Raw genomic sequence first — 20,052 nt, forward strand, 5'->3', positions numbered from 1 at the left:
TGATGTACTAGAAAATAAAAATAGTTACCATTTACGATTAGAGCCCCTCCCAGGGAGCAGACTGCAAGCCCAGACAGAGGCGGTCTGGCCAGCTACCTCAAATGAGAATGCCTCGGGAGAAGCCCAAAGAGCTCTCTGCTAAACACCATTGTCAGCTAAAAGGAAAAGAAATCCCTTTTAAGGAAACAATTTAACTTCAATAGGCTGCTCTTCTGCCAGGATTTCCAATTCCTCTGAACATAAGGAGAACCACAGCCTGCTGCACGTATGTCTGGGTCCTGGCTCCCCCCGCAGAGCTTCAGCACCAGTTGTGGGCCAAAAATAAACACCATTCCTCAACCATATATGTCCACCAGCCCCGCGCCGGGGAGGAGGAGCAGGGCTAGGTCAGGTCCTGGGCTCCAGCACATTCGGTGTGGCCGCGTGCACCATGCACATCACCCAGCTCAACCGGGAGTGCCTGCTTCACCTCTTCTCCTTCCTGGACAAGGACAGCAGGAGGAACCTGGCCAGGACCTGCCCCCAGCTCCAGGACGTGTTTGAGGACCCTGCACTCTGGCCCCTGCTGCACTTTCGTTCCCTCGCAGAACTCAAGAAGGACAATTTCCTCTTGAGCCCGGCGCTCAGGAGCCTCTCCATCTGCTGGCACTCCAGCCGCGTGCAGGTGTGCAGCATTGAGGACTGGCTCAAGAGCGCCTTCCAGAGGAGCATCTGCAGCCGGCACGAGAGCGTGGTCAATGAGTTCCTCCTCCAGGTGTGCGACAGGTAGGCCACTGCCTCAGCAGCGCTGGCTTTGCTGGCTTTGGCGTCTAGAGCTCTGTGAGGCTTCTCGGGGGGCAGGGAAGAGCAAATCACAAGACCAAGATGGCGATGGCTCCGCTTCAAGGAGCCTCAGACTAGGCCCAAGGAGGACCCTCCAGGCCCCCCACAGCACAGTCCCCGGAAGATGGATAAAATCTTGGGGAAACAACTGCCAATCCTCCTCTTAGCCTCACAGGGCCTAGAGCTGCAGAGGATGAACTGGCTGCAGCTGTGCTGTCCTTTGGGCAGCTGTCCTCCCTGGCAGCCATTAAGTGTTGAGTGAGTCCAGCTGGGCCTGGATTGTCACGATCAGGCCCTGGGAAAGGGTTCCTAAGTTCAGTAATCAGCTCAGCCCTCTGCTCTCCCCATAGCAAGCAAACCCCAAGGCTTGTGCAATGCTGCTGAGGGAGGAGAGCTACGGTGCTCCGGGTTAGCCGAACCCAGCCAGACTCCAGGGCTAGGAGTGCTGATAAACAATAATGGTTTTCCTCATCAGAAACTTACTGATCTTCACGGGACCCCTAAGGGAGGGTGTTTTAGCCTAATTTTTCAAGCAAGGAAACCAAAGCTCTGAGAGGTCATGTGATTCGCTCACAGTCTAGGATTGCCAGATTTTAGCAAATAAAAATTCAAGACACCAAGTTAAATTTGAATTTCAGATAAATGGAATAATTTTTTGGTATAAGTATTTCCTAAATAACATCATCCTGTATTTGATCTGTCAACCCTAGAGTGGGCACAAAGGATGACCATAGGCCAGGCCCCCTCCATGGTCACAGCCTCCTGCCTAGAGCAGCTCATGCAAGAAGAGACTTCCTCGGCCAGGCTCTTAATGGGCCTTTACCAGTCCTGTCCTGCCTTTGAGGAAAGGTCCCCCTTGGTTACTAACTAGGCTCAGCCAGTTTGCTGCCACCCAGGTTTAACAGCTGCTGTTTGCTGACGGCACGACAGGAATGGAAGGAAATAGTGTAGTGGCCCCACCTTGCTTTCTTTTTTCTTTTAAGGCAGTAGGGAGAAAACAGAAGATGGACTTGGCGCTGGGCCCCAGGACCAGGCCATTTTGATGGGTTTAAAAAGGCCCAGAAATCAGACGGGAGGGAGATATGCATGGGGGGGGGGGGAAGCTTGCCCTTAAGCTGTTCCATTCTTGCTGTAAGAGAACCAGTTTTAATCTCCCAAACCAGCATGGTGTGGGGTGGACCTCCCAGGCACTGTCTGGGTACAGCACAGGGCCCCAGCGTCACAAAAAGAGCAAAGGCTTGGTGCTCAGGGTTCTGTGCCGAGTCCCCCAGTTCTGCTACGGTCCTACCACGTGACCCTAGCCCAAATATTTAAACTCTTTCAACCTCATTTCTTCATCTGGAAAATGATAAGGGATGAATTGCCTTATCTCACAGGCTAAAAGGATTAAATGACACAGTAGTACCAGCACATAGTACGTATCAGCAAGTGTCCACCGAATCTGGTGGTTCTGGCAATCAGCTGGGGGGAAGGGAGGGAGGCAGCTCTTTTTTCTCTGGTTTCTTCCTGCATCAGGATTATTCTCAAGGTTCTGAGAGGAAGGGATCACTCAACACCCTTCGGGCTTAAACACCTACTCCTCATAACCACCCTGAAGGTAACAATTTCTCCCATTTGACAGATGAGGTGGCCCAGCAAGGTTCAGACAGCAAATACGTCACAGGCAAGTCACTTGAGCCCTCTGGGCCAGCTTCCTCATTCCCAAACTGGGGGTGCAGAGGGCTGCTGTGAAGACTCAGGCGAGCTAATGAACTTGGGAAGAGGGAGTGGACTCAGTATATGAAATGAGGCTGTGCCCAGTCTACTTTGGTTCCTGAGCCCCTAAGGAGAGGCTGATGGGGAAAGTGAAAGCCTCTGGGTCAGGCTCCAGTTCCCTCTGGCTACAGGGATCCAAGGCCCCGGGCATGCAGGAGACAGGTCCTTCTTGACGGGAAGCAGTCTGGTCCTGTTTGCTCCCAGAAAAGTAGGTTACAATTGCCTATAGAAGGCCCTGTGCAGGCTCTTTCCACCCCAAATCTCACCCCTCACAACAACCCTACTGCTAGGCATTATTCCTTCCCTCCCCCAGCCTCCTCCGCCCCCCAACACAGAGGGAAGCTAAGGTTCAGTGAATGAGTGACTTAGCCAAAGTCACACCGCAAATAAACCAAGTCTAACTTTACTCAAGATCTTTTTCTCCGGCCCGTGCTAGTAAGGCTGGGGCAGAGGGACCTCCAAGCTTTCTGGACAAGCGACCTCTGTGTCCCTGACTGTCCCCACCTCAGGCAGGGATCTAACTACCTCCGGTTCCCGACCATTTCCAGGCTGCCGTCCCAGTGGGGATGCTATAACTGTCCCAGTCAGCAGAGCTGCAACCAGCGCTCTAGAAGCCAGAGCCAATCTTCAGAGGCCTGCCCCCAGGCCTCAAGAGCTGGAATCGGCCTGTCACTAAGCCACCCCCACAGGAAACCCTCCCTCCCTCCCCCGTCCTGCCGGGAGCATCAGGGCCTCAGCTCGAAGCTGAGCGGTCACCACGCACCGCTTCCCTCGCCCCCACCCAAGGCAACCAGTCCGGAGAGAACCAAAGAAAGGACAGCTGTCCCTCCTAGACCCAGCAGCCAGCCCCTGGGCCTCTGGCGGACCGGGTCTTGGGTTCTCCATCGGGAAGAGATTACGGTATGGTGGGGTGCAGTGGCAGAAAGAGCAGGGGAAATGGGACACGAGCCCTGGTTCAGATCCCGGCCGCGCCACCGCAGGCAAGTTCCTTAAACTCTCCGGGCCCATTTCTCCCTCCGCCCCGTCTCCCAGGGCTGCTAGGGGGACAAACGAGCCCGCGAGCTCCCGGACGGGCCAGCGGCGGAGGTGGGCCGGACGCTGTCCTCGGCCCTGGCCGGCGGTCACCGCGTTCTCTCCGCAGGTGCCCCAACCTGGCGTCCGTCACCCTGTCCGGCTGCGGCCACGTCACCGACGATTGCCTGGCTCGCCTGCTGCGCTGCTGCCCGCGCCTGCGCGAGCTGCGCCTGGAGAACTGCGCGCGCGTCACCAACCGCACGCTGGCGGCCGTGGCGGCGCACGGGCGCGCGCTGCAGACGCTGCACGTGGACTTCTGCCGCAACGTGAGCGCCGCCGGCCTGCGCCGCCTGCGCGCCGCGTGCCCGCGCCTGGCCCTGCGCGCCGAGCACAGCGCAGCCATGATCCCCGACCAGCCTCCGCGCGGCCTGCCTGCGCCCGGCTCGGCCCTCCGCAAGCTGTTGCCGCGCTAGGCCAGCTGGCCGGCCGCGAGGAGGACCCCCGGCCAAGGACCCTCGGCGGAAGGAGCGACCTGGCTTCGAACCCAGCTCCTCCACCTTCCAGACTGTCGCCACATCTTCTGAGCCTCAGTTTCTCCGTCTGAAAAATGGGATACTAACGCCTACCTCACATTACGATTTTATACACAGGCTGAGTGCGAGATTAAATGACCGGCTGCTTGGAAAACACTTGGGTGGTTCTCACTAAACACCAGCACCTTTCTCCGTCCCTCTTGCGCACCACGGGCTCCGCAGCGGCGGGAGGCGCCTGCACCATCCTCCTGGACTCCGACGGCCGTCGGGGGGATGTAAATTATCCCGGCCGGAGGCGTGCCCAACCCGAGCTGTCCGGCTGCACTCGGGACGGGGCGGAGCGAGCCGGCGGCCCTCGCCTCCCAGAACTCCACCGACGGCGCGGGCACGAGCTTCCCTGGAAAGTGGCCTCGGTGCTGCCGTGGGCCCGAGGGAGCCGCCGAACCCGAGACAGAAGCTCCGCCGGGGCTGGGAAGACGCCGGGGCCCCGCCGCCTCCAGCTCCCACCCGCAGCTTTGCTCCGCGGCCACGCCAGCCCGCGCGCCTTTCCTGGCCAGGTGCATTCCTAGGAGTGACTGCACACGCGATTCTGGAAAATCCGCTTGTTGATGTGATTCTTACATAAACTGCGTAGTTATCCTTAATTTCTCGCGTTCTCATATAAAGAAAAAAGAAAACATTTGGAACCCCAAAGTAAAGATTTAAAAATAAAAGCAGCAATCCTGTAAACCGTTTGATAATGAAACCAGATAAGCTGATGCAAAGTTAGATTTTTACCTGCCGCTGGGCGTGGGCACACGCCTGGACTTCAATGTCAGAGCTTTAGTCACTGATGTCCCACCTTTAGCCACCAAAGTAAAGGCTCTCGGCCACCCAGCAGCCTCCTGGTTCTGGGTACGTGGGGAGGCAGGGAGCATTGTGGAATGGTGGGCGATGCTCACACTCCGGCTCCGCCCACCACCGGCTGTGAACAAGGCCCTTTACCCACCTGAGGCCAGGTGTTTCTTTGTGAAAGGAGATCTTGACCCCTACTCACAGGTTCCTTAATTCGTTGCCCAGATATTGGGAAAACAGCAAGGAAAAAGACATTCTATTCTCGTGGAGCTTTCCTTGTAGTGGGGGAACAGACAGTACGTAGCTTGTTTATAAGAACGTCAGTACTAGGGGGAAAAGCACAAGGTAAGGGGATATCTGGGAATTGCTGGCAAGGGTTTGGGAGGGGAGCAACTTAAAAGGGGTTGACCTATGTAGCCTCATTGAGAAGGTGGCATTTGAGACAGGAAGTGAGGGAGGGAGCCAGCAGCATCTGGGAGGAAAATATTCCAGGCAGAGAGAACAGCCAATGCAAAGGCCCCAGACTAGGAGCAGGGCTGACGTGTTGGGGAATAGCCAGGAGGTCAGTGTGGCTGGGGCGGAGCCAGTGAGGAGAAAAGCAGCAGGAGAGGAGATGGGAGAAATGAAGGATGGGGGAGGCCCTTGAGGCCTCGCAGGTTATTGTGACCATGAAATGAGAGCTGGAGACCCCCCACCCAGCCTACCCCCAGCAGGAGCCAGGGCCCCAAGCAGAGGTGATATCCAGGTGAAGGCCCAGAGGCGCTGAAATTTCCCCAGGCAGAACCTGTGGGCAGGCAAGTAGCACCGCACGGGCCGCAACCCCTCCAGGGACTGCTGAAGGCCTCAGTTGCTGCCCCTGGCCCCCTGATTGGGCTAGTGCTTAGCCCAGAAATGGGGTAACCGCACTGAACCCCAGCCGGGCATGATCCCTCCTCAACCCTGTGTGGGGAGAGCCAGCCCCCTCAGGCCACCAGCTGCAGTGGAATGAGAGGGCCTGCCACTAGCCTGTGAGACCAGGCTTCCTTCAGGTGATTTTCCAGTTTGCCCACCATTGCTCTGGACTCTGTGGACAGAGGCCTTGCAGGGATTTTATTTTCTCACTACTGCAAACAATGTTGAAAGCAAGCTCAGGCTTCCAGGGGGTAAATGTTTGTTTAACACTGAGCCCCTTCAACCCCAGGGCCCTGCTTTCATCATCTCCAATAAGCCCCAGTTCCCAGCAGGTCCTGTTTGCCCTGAGTTGGTAGTTTCGTCTGGGGAACAACAGGATCCTGGTTTCTGGCCTCCTCTGACCCAGGGCAGGTTAGCCCTCTCCAAGCCTCAGCTTTCTTACCCGTGTATTGGGATAGCTAGAGAATCTTGCTCAGAGGGTTCTTGTGAGAATTATGAGCTTGTGTTTGTAAAGCAGAGGTCACTGCAGGCTCAGCTCAAATGGGGTGACCTGCGTTCCCTGAGGCCCTTTTCCCAGGGAAGCTGTTTTATAAATGAGGGTTACGTTCCCTGGCTAACCCTTCGATGCCTAGTAAACCCTCACTTACCAAGACTGGAGTGACCACAGAACTCACGCTGTGCTGACAGCTGTGTCCAACATTGTTTGTAGGGCTCTAATTCGGTCCTGCCCCTTCCAGGGGAGCTTTGGGTCCCTGAGCCAAAGGCTATCTGAGGTTCTCCCAGAAGGTGGCCACTGACAGAGACCTGTGGCTCTCCACTCTGCCTTCTAACAGTCACTGTTCACTGTCACCAGGCACTAAGCAAAGCGTGTGACAGAACACAGCGCCCTGCTTCATCTAAAAACAGCTTTCAAGGTCTTCTCTAGATTTGCACAGAACAAGGGGCACTTCATGTTTCATTAATCCACTGACTCATTCATCTCATAAACATTTACAGGGAATTGGCCAGGGCCTGGGACAGGCCCTACCTCGAGACTCACTCTAGCCAGAAGACATGCAGCTGGAGTTGAAAGTGGTTCCTGAGTGCTCTCCCAGCTCTGCCATCCATAACTTCTGACAAGTTGAGATCTCTCTGAGCCTCAGTTTCTTCATCTGTGAAATAGGACCGGTACCCTTTCTGTGACACTGTGATGAGACTCTCTAGATGTGCAGTGCCTGGAAGGCAGGCGTAGGGAAAGGCGTCCTCACATCCATGGAGGCTAGAAAAGCTGAGTGCTGGGCACTGGGAGGAAGCAAGCTGGGTCTATATGGGGGTGATCCAGGAACACTTAATGGGGGACCGAGCCTTTGAGCCGAGCCTAGAAGACTGACTCCAGCTCCCACAGGTTCTAGCTGTGGGGAGGGCGTTCCTATCAGCAGGCACAGCTCAGCAAAGGCAGGGTCAGGAAGCCCAAGGCATATCCAGAGAAGCGCAAGCCTGGAGGATGGGAGCCTGACCTTGTTCCAGAGCCAGCTGGAAAAGGCTTGGGGGTTATCTATGCCCTCACAGCCTCTATTAGAATAGACCACAGACCTTCCCCAGCTCCTTAATGCTAACTCTTTCCACTCTCAGTTTTGGCTAAGGCACCAATGGCCACAGAGGGAAAGCGAGGAGGAGGGTGCAGAACCTTAGCATTGGGGCAGGACAGTGACCCCGGGCGGGAGGCTGATCTGTCACCACATCCTGCTGGCTGCTCTGCATAGGAACCTCAGTGCCAGCAGAGATTGAGGCCACATGCTCTTAGGTCAGGGGCTCCAGATTGCTCCCTGGGAGGCAGAGCCTGCTGGGGGGAGGTGGTGCTCTAAGGCTTGTCACGGACACAGTGGCCTGTTTTTGCACAGGCTCCATGTCTGGAGGGGACTGACTGTGCCCCATCGGCTCCCCCATCAGCATGCTGACAGGAAGCCGTGGCTCCGAGCTCTAGCCTGTATGCACCTGCCATCCAGACTTTCCCTCTCCTGACCCCGGACTCTTGCTCTGTAAAGGGAGAGATCATCTGACCCCTTAGCTCTAGGATTCCTCCAGTTCTGGGATTCAATGCCCAAGACTTGTTTGCAAAAAATCGAGTTCACCAGATGTAGGTTTCATCCAGCTGGCAGTGCTGGGCTAAGGCCACAAAGCTGGGAGGCCCAGAACAAAGACACACCTTGAACGGCCTCCAGGGGAATCTTAAATTTTAAAGGCTGGGGGTCAAAGTTCTCTTGAAACTGTTTAAGGGTCATAAAAACTGCAAGTATTTGTTAGCTGAACGGGTCCAGCAAAGAAACCGCCCAAGCTTCTATAGGCACTGAAAGTGAACTGAAGGGAAATAAACACCTGCACTAGGCCCATTTCAGCTCCTCAGAGCAGGGACTCACGCCTCCCCCTCTCTCCCAGAGCTTCCAAAAGTCAAGAAGATGAAGAAAAATGACGGATTTCCAGCAAAGAAACAGCATTTGTTATAAAACAGAGGCATCTGTGCAGATTTTCTTTGCAGGGTTGGACCTCCTGAGAAGCCGTCCTTTAGGCCTGAGGGTGGGACCTGGAACCAGGAGTGTCAGCCTGCTGGGGGAGGCCTCTGCCCCTCAGTCCAGAGCAAACTGTGGCAGCAGACGCCAGAGCCTCACAAAAGTGGAGGTATTATTTTGATTTAAAATAATCTCTGAGACTGCAGACGTATCCTTCAGCTTAGCACACCCTCAGCCCAGCCCAGCAAAAGGGAAGAGCCACTTGTCACCAGGAACCAACCCAGAAGGCCCTAAAAGACCCCTCTCTTGGCATGGTCCAGGATCTCAGCAGCACACAGAGGCCTCTCAGAGAAGTTCCCTCCTAGCCCAGAGGCCTGGGCAGTGCCTTCCCACCCCCAGAGTGAGTGCTTCAAGCCCAGAGCCCTTCACTGCTGCTACCAACTGAGATCTCAGGTCAAGTATGAAACTTTGCCCAGAACCCCTGGCGTTCCCCAGAAACTGTGGTCTCCCTCTGGGACTCAGTTCCAATTGAAGCCTCTTTTCAATAAAACTAAGATATCATTCTAAATATTATTAGGCATTCTCACTAGGAAAGATCCATGGCATTAATTTAGCCAACAAAACCATATTTTTCTTCCAATTTCTCTTTGAAAACACAGCTTCCACCTTCCTTGTGGAAAACAACTGCCTGCAAGGCTCTCTGTCTGACACTTCATTTGAGCAGGCTGTCAGCCGTGATATCACCCATGAAGTACACTGGAAGCAGCTTGTGGCATGAACTTGCTAAAGATGAAGGAGACAAGCCACCCAACGGCCTTGCCCTCTTCCTGTTCCCACTCCCGGCAGCTAGAGCCTTCACTGCTCTCAAGATGGCCTTTTCTCTCAAAACCACATGCTCATTCTGACATGCCTGAACAAACCAGCATGTCACCCAGGGCCCTCAAGGGCTGGGCTTAAGCACCAAGAGTGTAACTCCTTCCTCAGCCCCCTGCACAACTCTCCACCATCCGTCATTCAAGGATATGAAAGTCACTCATTAGTTCTCATGTTAATTCACAAATTCACTCATTCACGTGGTCACTCATCTAAACATGCTAAGTGCCTACGAGCAATAGCTGTCCTTTCTGAACACCTCCCACTTGGCTGCTCTCCCTGCAGAGACGACATGTTACTGTAAACTGCCCTGCTCTTTAATTCCATCCCTTGTTCTTTACAGGCATAGCTTCCTCCTTGCCTAGGAGAGCTGCACCCCATACTAATCTCCTGGGGCTGTTGAAGAAAGGCTCTTATTAGCGTGTTACACTTTAAGCCAGCTATGGAAAAGGAGGAATGGTGGCTCTGAGAAGATGGGCCAAGTGCCTGATGCAAGGGCCCTGGAGAGAGAGAATAAAGTGAGAGCCCCAGGATGACAGGATAAATGAAAATAGGGGCTTCTCACCCCCAGGGGCTGCTATACCCACACAGCCCTCTGCTATGTCATTTCCAAGCAAAGCCTACTCTCATAGTGAAGGACTATTTCTGATGGGTCAAAAAGTTGTCAGAGTGAGACTAGCCCGAAAGCCTGTTCTTTCTCTGTCAGAAGCTCCACTGGAGGTAACAAAAGCAGCCCATGCTCTGATTCCTGAATTGGCTTTATTTCTCTGCATAAGGAACCCTGCACAGGCAATTCAAATTAAAACAAAATAAATATATGAATATTCATGTAAAACTGTCCTTTCTAATGAACAATTATACACAATGTACAATTTCATGTTCACTGGGTGGGCTTACAAAAATGTACCATTCCCAACTAAAAATGCACCAAAATAGTTCCATGCAAACTTATCAAAAGTGACCAAAAATATGGAGGGAAACCTGACCGAGAGCACTTTGTTTTTTTTTTGTACAATCACAGAAAAATAAAAACATCTAATTTCTTTGTTACATTTAGAGTAACTAAATGTGGCCACTGTTCATAATGTTGGTTTATGTTCCTAAAACATCTATGTAGTTACCATAAAAGTATTATCAACATTAAATTGGAAGTGAGCATTATTGAGAAAAGAGAGGAGGTGATGGCACCCACGGCGGTCAGTAGTCGGTGTCAGAGCCCTCAGCGTTGTCCACGTTTCGCGAGAGCATGTAATTGTCCATGTCAATTGAACGGCAGTTGTTGATGGCGTAGCGCAGGCGCTCAGCCATGACCAGCTGGCTAGAGTAGGGGGGCAGCCTCAGCTGGAAGAAGCAGGTCTGTGAGGTAGGCAGACTGTCATAAGGCTGTGGAGAGAAAGACCCAGAACTGTGACTGCAGTGTCAGGGTGTCATGGGGGGCGTGGGGCTGCCCATTACCACCACCCTTAAGTCGGGAAAGCACTTCTCCTCGCCTTCAAGATGGGCTCCTCGGACACGACAGCATGACCAACTCAAGAGGAAGCAGAGACTGGGCCACGGTAGAGAGAGCGCGGGCTCTGGTGTCCCATGGCCATCAAGGCTTTTGGTGACGACGTTTCCCTCCTCTCCTCACTCCAAAAGCCCTCATGTGTAAAGAGGGAATAAGCCCTGACTGGCAGGATTACTTGAGGGAACACACTTCACACAGTGCCTGCCAGACTAAGGGTGCAACAGAGTTCGTTCCCTTTCACCAAGAGGGTGCAAACTTGAAGCTGCTGCAGGGATCGCCCAACAGAGCCGGTGAAATGGAAGGAACACTTGTGAGGGAGCCGCCACACTCCTCCTCCCCCCACTGTCCTCTTATAGCGCATTCTGCATCCTTTGCCCGCCATGGCCGCCAGCACACAGCTCAGATGAGGAAGGAGCAGTTAACTAAATCCCACTCCATCCATTTAACTGATGGTGATGCAGTCATTTAAAATGACAATTATGATGACTAGGAGGCAAAACAGAAAAGTGCTTGGGATAGACTGTTAGGTGGAAAAAGCAGACTACAAAATTCTAAATACATCATGCAAAAGTGTATATGCTTAAGGCAAAGACTGGGAGGAATTACACAAAGGTGAGGGTGAAAATGGCTACCACCACAGAGATAGGATGACATACGTTCCTTGTCCCTCCCTGCCAACACAGCTATTTTCCAAACTATTTGTAATGATAATAATGATATTACATTGTTTTTATAATTTTTTTAAAAAATTAGTTTTTAAAAAAGAACCTGCCCTCTCTTTCTTGCTCAATTCCCTCTTGCAACCGGCTCTCCTCCTCCTCTTCGGAGCCCTACACCAGGTGAGTACATTTCAAAGAGGTAGGAAATGGAGGCCTAGAAGCCTAACTGTGCCAGAGCCAGTGATGACACAGAAAGCTCAAATGCAGAAAATCCAAGCCAGCAAAGACCCTGAAGGGGAATGTCAACAGGTGACTCTGATTTGGAAACTGGAGAAATGGTCTAAAAGTCACAAAGGAGAGACCCACAGTGGTTAGTTTTCTGAGGCTGAAAACCCCCAGGCAGGGGATTAGTGGTGGATTAACTCCTGGGATGTCAGGGGTAGGCTGGGACACATATAAGGCAAGGATTTTTTCCAGAGCTGAATAGAAGTAAACCATTTCTTCCTCCCCACCTCTCTCTGAAGCAACAAAACAGATTTACAACTTATAGTTTCTGGCAAGTCATGCAGAAAATTTATGGAAAGGCTCTTTTCATAGCCCTTCCTGTGCGTGGCCTCTCCAACAAGCCTAGCCCAGGAGTGGAGCCCAGGCAGGCAGCCTCAAGAGGCAGCGGGGGAGGGACGGCTTTGGCTACAGCAACCTCCAGGAGTAGTTACTGGAAAAACACCAGAAAGGCACACACTAAAACCTGCTGAAACTGGCAGGAAGGGCCCTTGTGTGGAGAAATCTTACTTTTCTTACTGTTGCCCAAATATACACCATGGGCCCTGCTCAGAGGACTGCCCAGCTCATTGTGTGTGTCTGTGGTGGTGGGGGGCACGGTATATAGGGGGAACACAGACACTTCTAACTTAATGCTGGGTTCGAGGGGTGTACCAAGTGTCCAGGAGGTGGACAGAAGGACGTCTAAGAGTGCCCTCAGGAATGGTTAGGACATTGGAAAACATCCAGCAGGGCTTCCTGGAGGAGATGACATTGGTGTTGGGCTTAAAGAATGAAGAAGCGCTTGCCAGGCATAGATGGAAAGGGGTGTGAAGGTGAACTTATTAAAGCAAAGGGAACAGCTTACACAAAGGCACAGAAGTTTAAAAACAGCACGGTGTGTTGGGGAGAAAGGCAAGCAGCCCATTATGGCCAGAACATAGTAAGTGTCAAGAGGTGATATCAGAAAGTGGGGCAGAGGCCAGACTGTGGAGGTGTTTAAGGCCACAAAGGTGGTCAGCATTTATCCTGGAGTCCACACAGGGGGCCCATGAGTGGTCTGAAAGGAGGAGAGTGACATGGTCAGATCAGTGCTTGAGAATGACGACTCTGGCAGCAGTGTGCATTTAAGGCTCTAAGCCCTTTTATTCCTAAAGCCATCTGTCAAAATGGCAGCTGGGCTGGGGCTCTGCAGCTGGGCTCTTTCACCAGGCTGCAGAGAAACTCCATTGCCTGCTCCTTGACACACCACACAAGTAGCTGCAGAGCCTGTCACTGCTGCTCCCCATGTCTTGAAGTTCCTTCTGGAGCACATGCACCAGTTAATAGTTAGTATCTTCATGAAAACAAACAAACAAGACCATATTCCAGTGCACAAGTTACACAATGAAAATGTGTAGGAAATAAGAGGCAGAGGCAACATGATGACCCCTCTGCCAAGCTCAGCTTTCACTCAGGAAGAAACTGGAAGATTTAGTGAAGGTTATTGGTTGTAGTGTGCTTTTCACATCCATTTAGGAGTTTTTTTGCTGAAGTTATGTGATGTTTCTGAACAAGTTTTTCTGCTTAATTTTTTTTTTTAATCTGGAAATTGCAAGCATTAAGCCTGAATTGGCAGGCCTAATTGAGGGTCACAGTTTGGTTTTCCTAACATGCAAGCAACAAGGAAGCAATAAGGGCAGACATTACTAAGGAAGAACAAATAGCTTACTTACCCTATCAACCTTCATGATTTGAAATCTCTGAGAAATGTCAGCGGTGTTGGCTGGCAGTCGAGATCTTCCCGACACAAACCTCATGAAAAGCACCCGTTCCTCATTGGAGAACTCCTCCAGCGTGCGCCAGAACCACTGCACCAGCTGATGCTGCTCATCCACCTCCCGGTACCGCACCACTTTCTTCAAGACTTCCACAGAGATCTCAGGCATCCCACACACCATCTGCTCCAGCTGCTTTGCTGTGAGAAGGGACAGCAGCGGCACGGGGACAATCCAGGACATCCCTTCTCGGACCGCAGCCACCTGCTCTCAGGAGAGGTTGTTCATTCAACATGTGTGCAGAGACTGGGCACCCATTGTGGACCCACTTGGGTTGAGCACCTCCTGCCTGTCATCTGCTCCCCAGACCCTCTATTCGTCCCTCAAAACTCAGCCACAAGTGCCCATGCACACAGCCCACCCTCCTTGCCTCTGACCCTTTGTTAGAGGTTCTCCCTGCTTGTGGGACTCATGTACTCCTTCTGGTCCCAGTTCAAGTCAATTTAGGAGCCCATCTTCCCTCCCCCACAAAATCCCAGCCTGCTGGGGCCCTCCTCAATGCCAGCCCCACTCACTGGAAATCCTAATCGCACTGCGTGCTGTTAAGGCTACCTGGGATGCCTTGTCTCCTCACAAAGGGAAGGAGCTCTTGGAGGACGTTGTCTAGCTTCTATTGTTTTTGTAATTTATATTTTTCTTTTGAAAATAGTTATATCCTTTTTGTAAAAATTTGTGCTCATTGTAAAGAAAAGTTAGAAAAGTACAAAGAAGAAAGTAAAACTGGCAAGTCCTTTTGTAGGAAGGCGGTAGAAAGGACAGAGAATTTAATCATGGGACTTGGGTTCTGAATCCAATCTCTACCACTTCTTTTACTTTAATTTTCTCATCTGAAAAAGGAGGACAAATAATTGCTGCTCATGTGATTGTGATGAAAATTTTAAATGAGTAACTACATGACAGTCTGTGACCGGGTAGTTATACTGCTTCTGTTCTCTTCACGCAGTGCTGAGGGCAGGCCAGACGGGGAATGCTGAGGGGTGGTTGCCAGGGGCTGCCCACACAGTCTTTTTAGAAAAACTCTTCCACGGTTGCACAGTAGTGCATGCCCTGCACACGGACTCATCACTGTTCAAGGTTTGTTTCCTAAATACTTCTTCAGGGCCAGCCCGGTGGCGCAAGCGGTTAAGTGCGCGCGCTCCGCTGCGGTGGCCCGGGATTCGCCGGTTCAGATCCCGGGCGCGCACCGATGCACCGCTTGTCAGGCCATGCTGTGGCGGCGTCCCATATAAAGTGGAGGAAGATGGGCATGGATGTTGGCCCAGGGACAGTCTTCCTCAGCAAAAAAAGAGGAGGATTGGCAGATGGGCCGATCTTCCTCACAAAATAAATAAATAAACAAACACTTCTTCACTCTTGGCCAACTCAAAAGCATCTACAATAAAAAACAAAACAAGGGTCCGGCCTGGTGGCGTAGTAGTTAAGTTTGCACTCTCCGCTTCGGCTGTGCAGGGTTCGCAGGTTCGGATCCCGGGTATGGACCGGCGCACCGCTTGTCAAGCCATGCTGTGGTGGCATCCCATATAAAGTGGAGGAGGATGGGCACCAATGTTAGCCCAGGGCCAATCTTTCTCAGCAAAAAGAGGAGGATTGGCAACGGATGTTAGCTCAGGGCTAATCTTCCTCTCTCTCTCTCACTCACACACACACACACACACACACACACACACACAACAAAAACCTGAGAACCTGAACAGGAGCCACACCTTGGGGAAGGCTCTGGGGTTATGACTGGTACAAGGTTGTGGAGCCTGGGGCTAAGGAACAGGACTGCAGTGAGGGTAGTCTCTGCTGATATTATAGGGAATACCCGAGCCAAAATCTGCCAAAAAACAAGATGTCACACCCGGTAGAATACAAACCAAAAGCTGTCTGGAAAAAAAAGAGGCTGTGGTGTGGGGCTGGCTGCTTGGGCGGGGGACAACTAGGGATAGCTATGGGAAGAACACTGGGTTCTAAGAGAGGAGGAGGAAGTGAAAGAGGAAGCAGGTCTCATTACTGAGAAAGAAACAAAGCCAGGGCAGAACACAGCACAGCTGATGGAGAGTGGAGGGTCAGTCTGACCCTCAGAGGAATGGCCAGCAGAAGAGCCTAGATCCCGCAGTTAAACCTGGTTTGGGATCCGGGCTCTGCCTTGGGCACAGCACTTCATTTCTCTGGACTCCGTGCTTTCATCTGTGAAATGGTGATAGTAATCCTTATCTCACAGGGTAACTATGGGAAAAACTGCACATGAGGGGACCTGGCACCATGCCTGGCATGCAGGAGGTGATCAATACATTTTTAGTCAGTTATTCACTCTCTGAGGATTAAAAATATTCAAGAACTGGAGACAAACCCTAAGCCCTGGATGTCTAAACAGCATCACTGACAGGGCCTGCCCTCACTAAGCTAAGGGATCTAGTTTTCTGACAGGACTTGGCTCAAAGCCAGAGTCAAAGAAGGAACTAGGACTGAAGGGTGTGGAATATAAGCACTTCAAATTACTACACAGCCTCAGAGCTTGAGTCCAGCTGTTGGGAAGACCCCAACATATTCGGCAAATAAAGTATTACTGAAGTGGCTATTATGGATTGCATAACCAAAAAAATCATTTTTGGACACAATATTTATTTCTATGGTCACTCATCATACATTTATTAAATGCTTACAACATGTTAGCAAAGAGCAAGGATACACACACACACACACACACACGAAATACATTCTTCATTTGATGTCTTACAAGCTAATTGAAGAAATAAGACCCAAACTCTGTGGCCTAATTCTTAGACCACACCATAGAAATATGTGATATCCTGAGGAATTTCTAAGTAACAAAAAAGATCTCTACAGGTTATGGACCTGGAGGAAAGTTGGTTTGTGGAGGAGATGCATTCTTAGATGGGGCTTGAAGGACTACAGCAGGAGGGGGAAAGAGGCACTCATGTGGGACTGTAAGACCAGTGTTTAGGGATTCATTCATATGGGCCCTGACTGACCCACCTGGAGTGGGGACACTAGGTTGGGGAGCAGTAAGAGATAAAGACAAACAGGACTGAGGAGGAATGAGAAGGCAGGGTCTGAAGGCCTGGGTGAGAGCTTGGCCTCAATCCAACCAATGACCAATTCAGAGATGACCTAAGGCCTTGAGTAAGGAAATAGGAAACCTGGTGGTATGGCCTGAAAAGTCTCTGAATAGGGGCTCAAATACAGATACAAATTAATCAACACAGTAAATTCATACTGTGCCAAAATTCAGTAGTAACTAGTCACCTCTTGTTTGGAGACAATCCCATGCACCTCCCAAAATGTTTCATCTCACCTGTCGATCCATCTCATGAAGTCGATATTCAATGGCCCTCTCCACATACTCCTTCCTATTGGAAAACGTGAGTGGGATACTATTTCCACCAGGGATTATGGGAACCATTTTGCCATCAGCACTCTGGCCAACAAAAGAATCAAGAGGAATCATCTAAAAATAGAAGAAAGAAGAATTTTTACTACATGGTAGAAATGACAACAACAAGTATGTTATACACAAATATGGCAAAAGAGTAACAACAAGGGAATTTTTAAACATAAAAACAAGGGAATTAAGAGAGCTGATCAGGCTACTTGACCAGCAGGGAATGTGTGACTCATTTGGCTGTACTTAAAAATGGGGCTGAATCTCTCTACCCCCAAACCAGGTTTGATGAACTCCAGTTACCCCAGGCCTCCCTCTCCACCTTGATTCCTTCGGTCCTCCACTCGAACAGGCAGAGAATGGATTAAGAGGAAGGAGCAGAAGCCAGCTGCAGGAGCCAACTCTATCTGTTAGCAGCTATTTAAACTTCTGGGGTTGAGCTGCTAAGGGCAGCAATGGGACATGGCATGGGTAAGCCAGACAGCAAGTGGAAGACCATATCTGAGTTTTACAGAGAAAAATTCTAGTCAACACCAGGAGAAACACGGACCAGCCAGGATTTACCTCATGGAAACTCTCCTCGGTAATCCCACTGTCTTCAATGTGAAGAATGCTGTTGAGGGTCTGCACATAGAGCAGATCCACCTCCTCCAGGTCTTCCAGGGTAAGCGGGACACAGCACAGCTGCTTCCACACCAGAGGGGCCAAGTGGAGGTCCAGAGGCTTCTTTGTGCGAATGGCAACTCCCATTAAAATTCCCAAGAACTTAAACTGCATTAAGTGCTCATCGAGGCAGGCAGAGGGGTTAAAAAGGAACCTGAAGAATTAAAGGAAATATTTCAAATAAAACTGTCCTCATTTCTGTTAGAAATAAGTTATCCAACAGCTACAGCATTCGTCTAGACCTCTGCCATGTGTGGCTATTTAAATTAATTAAATAAAATTTAAAATTCAGTTCTTCAGCTACTCTAGCCATATTATGAGTGCTCAACAGCCACATGTGGCCTGTGGCTACTGTTTTGGACAGCACAGGGACCATATTTTGAATTATTTTTACAAGAACCATAAAAGGGCAAGTGAATGGCCTATTAATCCTTAAGCTACTTGCTCCAGGATGCCCTATTTCCTAAAATCATTTATTATTTATAAGTCCATGTGGCAGGATCCAAAATTCAAAATCTGGCAAATGTAGGGATAACATATAATTGTAAATACTAAGTGCTGCGACTTGATAGCATATCAAAGCTTTTTAATGAATTTTGATGCAGAAAATTCCTTGAAGGGAGGCCATGTGGGCCTTCGGAAACACAAAAGAAGTCAGATTACCGTATCAAGTCTGACCTTCCTCTACCCCTCTATATTATCTTTGAGTTGGTCCCATAAGAAATACCAAGTCATGGTGAAAATGCCTCAGTTTCCTTATCTGTGAACAAGGAGTAATAGTAGTTCCTACTCCTTAGGGTTATAATGAGGATTCAATGGGATAACAAAGGTAAAGCACTTAGAACAGTGCCTGACACGTAGTAAGCACTCAATAAATGTTGAGCTCCCATTATTATTGTTATTATTATTGTAGACATTCAATAAACACTTGTTGACTGCCTTACCTGTCCCTATTGTAACCCACTTCTGCAGTAGCATTGGGAGAGGGTATAAGAAGGTCAACGATACCAGTTTCAAGTTCCTGTAGCAGAAAAAACAATTTTTTGAGAAATGACAATCAAATGCATCGAGAACGAACCAACTACATTAAAGATCATACTGAAAAGAGAATATTTTGAGAAATTTATAATGCTATGTGACAACCACCAGCCATCTCTAAAACTATTTTTGTGGTTTTAATTTAAAATGAAATTAGGAACTCCCTCATGTAGAAAATATTCTGCATTATGCAGAACTAAGATGAAACAGTCAATCGAGCGCAGGAGCTGGGGTACCTGTGAGCAGGGTATAGTGATATTCAAATAGACTCAATGAAATAGCCAGGTGCTATTTTAGTCACAGGATTTATCAGAAAAATCCTGATACTAGGCAAAGCTGGAAGGGTCAGAGCGGATCTGGAAGCAAAACTGCCACTGTAGATCTTAAAATAAGAACTGGTCCTAACTCTTAAGATTTGTTTTTCTAATTCCCCTGGAGCCTGGCAGTTCTGTGTTTTCTAAAAGCACCAGAATAAATCAGAGCACATGGGTGGTCCTGGATTTGTCTGTTACATAAATGTAAATATGTGTCACTGCTGTTTCCTCTGCCAGTATTACAGCATAACAAATGGTGAGTCATTGGTAGACGGTTAAGCACTGACATTTATTCAGTGAACGTATCTTCACAAACCATTTCACAAACCCTTGCTATAATTCACCCATATATCCTTAACAGCATGGTTTTATATAATGCTCACAAATGCATCCTTGCTATGTTTATAAAAACATGCCTGACAGAGAAATCACTGGAAACAGTAAAATGGTCACCACCCGAGTGGACGACTCAGCAGGGGACACTGCATGAATATACCTGGCACATCTCTGTGATTGTGTCATCAAACACTCCTCCAGCATCATCAGCCCCTTCTCCAACCAGCTTAACCTTCCATGCTCTGGAGGGCAGACGGAGGTCTGATGCATTGAGTTTAACTACTTGTCTCGCTATCTGGACAAAGATGGGCTTACACTTTCTTCCTCTTTAAAAGAAAGGAAAAACAGAATGAAGTACAACTCTCACCAACTTCCCAAATCACCACAAAGGTCACTTGAAGATATCTTCTCATCAGTGAATGAACAGGCCAGCTTAACAACAACCAAACACTATGCTAGGCCCACTGTAACCACACTGGGTACTAATGGAAGTACTGTTACTATCCTACTTTAACAAGTGAGGAAGCTAAGGCTCATAGAGATTTGTTAGTAATAATGTCCACCTAAAAAAATGCTAGCTAGTTAGTAAAACATATACACATACGCTAACCTGGTTGATATCCTCTTTACTGTAATTTGAGGTCCATAGTTTTTGCCTTGAACCATGGTTTTTCCTATGGAGCGCACCATCGGGAGGGTGTAGACCCTTGGGGCTAACAAAGGCCGAAGCTGTCCCTGTACAATGCCCCATGTTCCAGCATTATAATGAGATGTACTGTTCTGTAAAAGAAAGCAAGCTTATGAGAAATGGTACAATCCAAGGCTTAAAATAAATAACACTTCTCACTTTTAGAACATAAT

General features: G+C 49.9%; 2 protein-coding genes across 12 annotated transcripts in view; one reads left to right on the forward strand and one right to left on the reverse strand.

Moving 5' to 3' along the window:
- Positions 1–415: 415 nt before the first annotated feature.
- FBXL22 (F-box and leucine rich repeat protein 22) lies at positions 416–5,378 on the forward strand. Of its 2 annotated transcripts, none has more exons than XM_087428373.1 (2): positions 416–765; positions 3,719–5,378. In XM_087428373.1, exons 1-2 carry the CDS (start codon positions 431–433, stop codon positions 4,062–4,064), a joined length of 681 nt encoding a protein of 226 aa, XP_087284499.1. In that variant the 5' UTR covers positions 416–430; the 3' UTR covers positions 4,065–5,378. The 2 variants fall into 2 exon arrangements, 1 of the variants encoding a protein (XP_087284499.1); XR_015551358.1 differs by lacking the exon at positions 416–765 and adding an exon at positions 1,931–3,477 and having other exon boundaries at positions 3,719–3,827.
- Positions 5,379–9,948: 4,570 nt separating this feature from the next.
- HERC1 (HECT and RLD domain containing E3 ubiquitin protein ligase family member 1) overlaps positions 9,949–20,052 on the reverse strand; it is a 183,175-nt gene continuing 173,071 nt past the window's right edge. For all 10 annotated transcript variants that reach the window (XM_087428259.1, XM_087428299.1, XM_087428280.1 and 7 more), the window contains 7 exons: positions 19,802–19,971; positions 19,352–19,517; positions 18,448–18,524; positions 17,405–17,657; positions 16,754–16,906; positions 13,351–13,656; positions 9,949–10,591 (listed from right to left, as the gene is read on the reverse strand). In XM_087428259.1, coding sequence (XP_087284385.1) covers positions 10,406–10,591; positions 13,351–13,656; positions 16,754–16,906; positions 17,405–17,657; positions 18,448–18,524; positions 19,352–19,517; positions 19,802–19,971 — 1,311 coding nt within the window. In that variant the 3' untranslated portion in view covers positions 9,949–10,405. The remainder of the gene's footprint in view (positions 10,592–13,350; positions 13,657–16,753; positions 16,907–17,404; positions 17,658–18,447; positions 18,525–19,351; positions 19,518–19,801; positions 19,972–20,052) is intronic.

Source organism: Ceratotherium simum, chromosome 3 (assembly GCF_057802395.1).
Source record: "Ceratotherium simum simum isolate JZ-2026a chromosome 3, ASM5780239v1, whole genome shotgun sequence".
Lineage (NCBI taxonomy): Eukaryota > Metazoa > Chordata > Mammalia > Perissodactyla > Rhinocerotidae > Ceratotherium > Ceratotherium simum.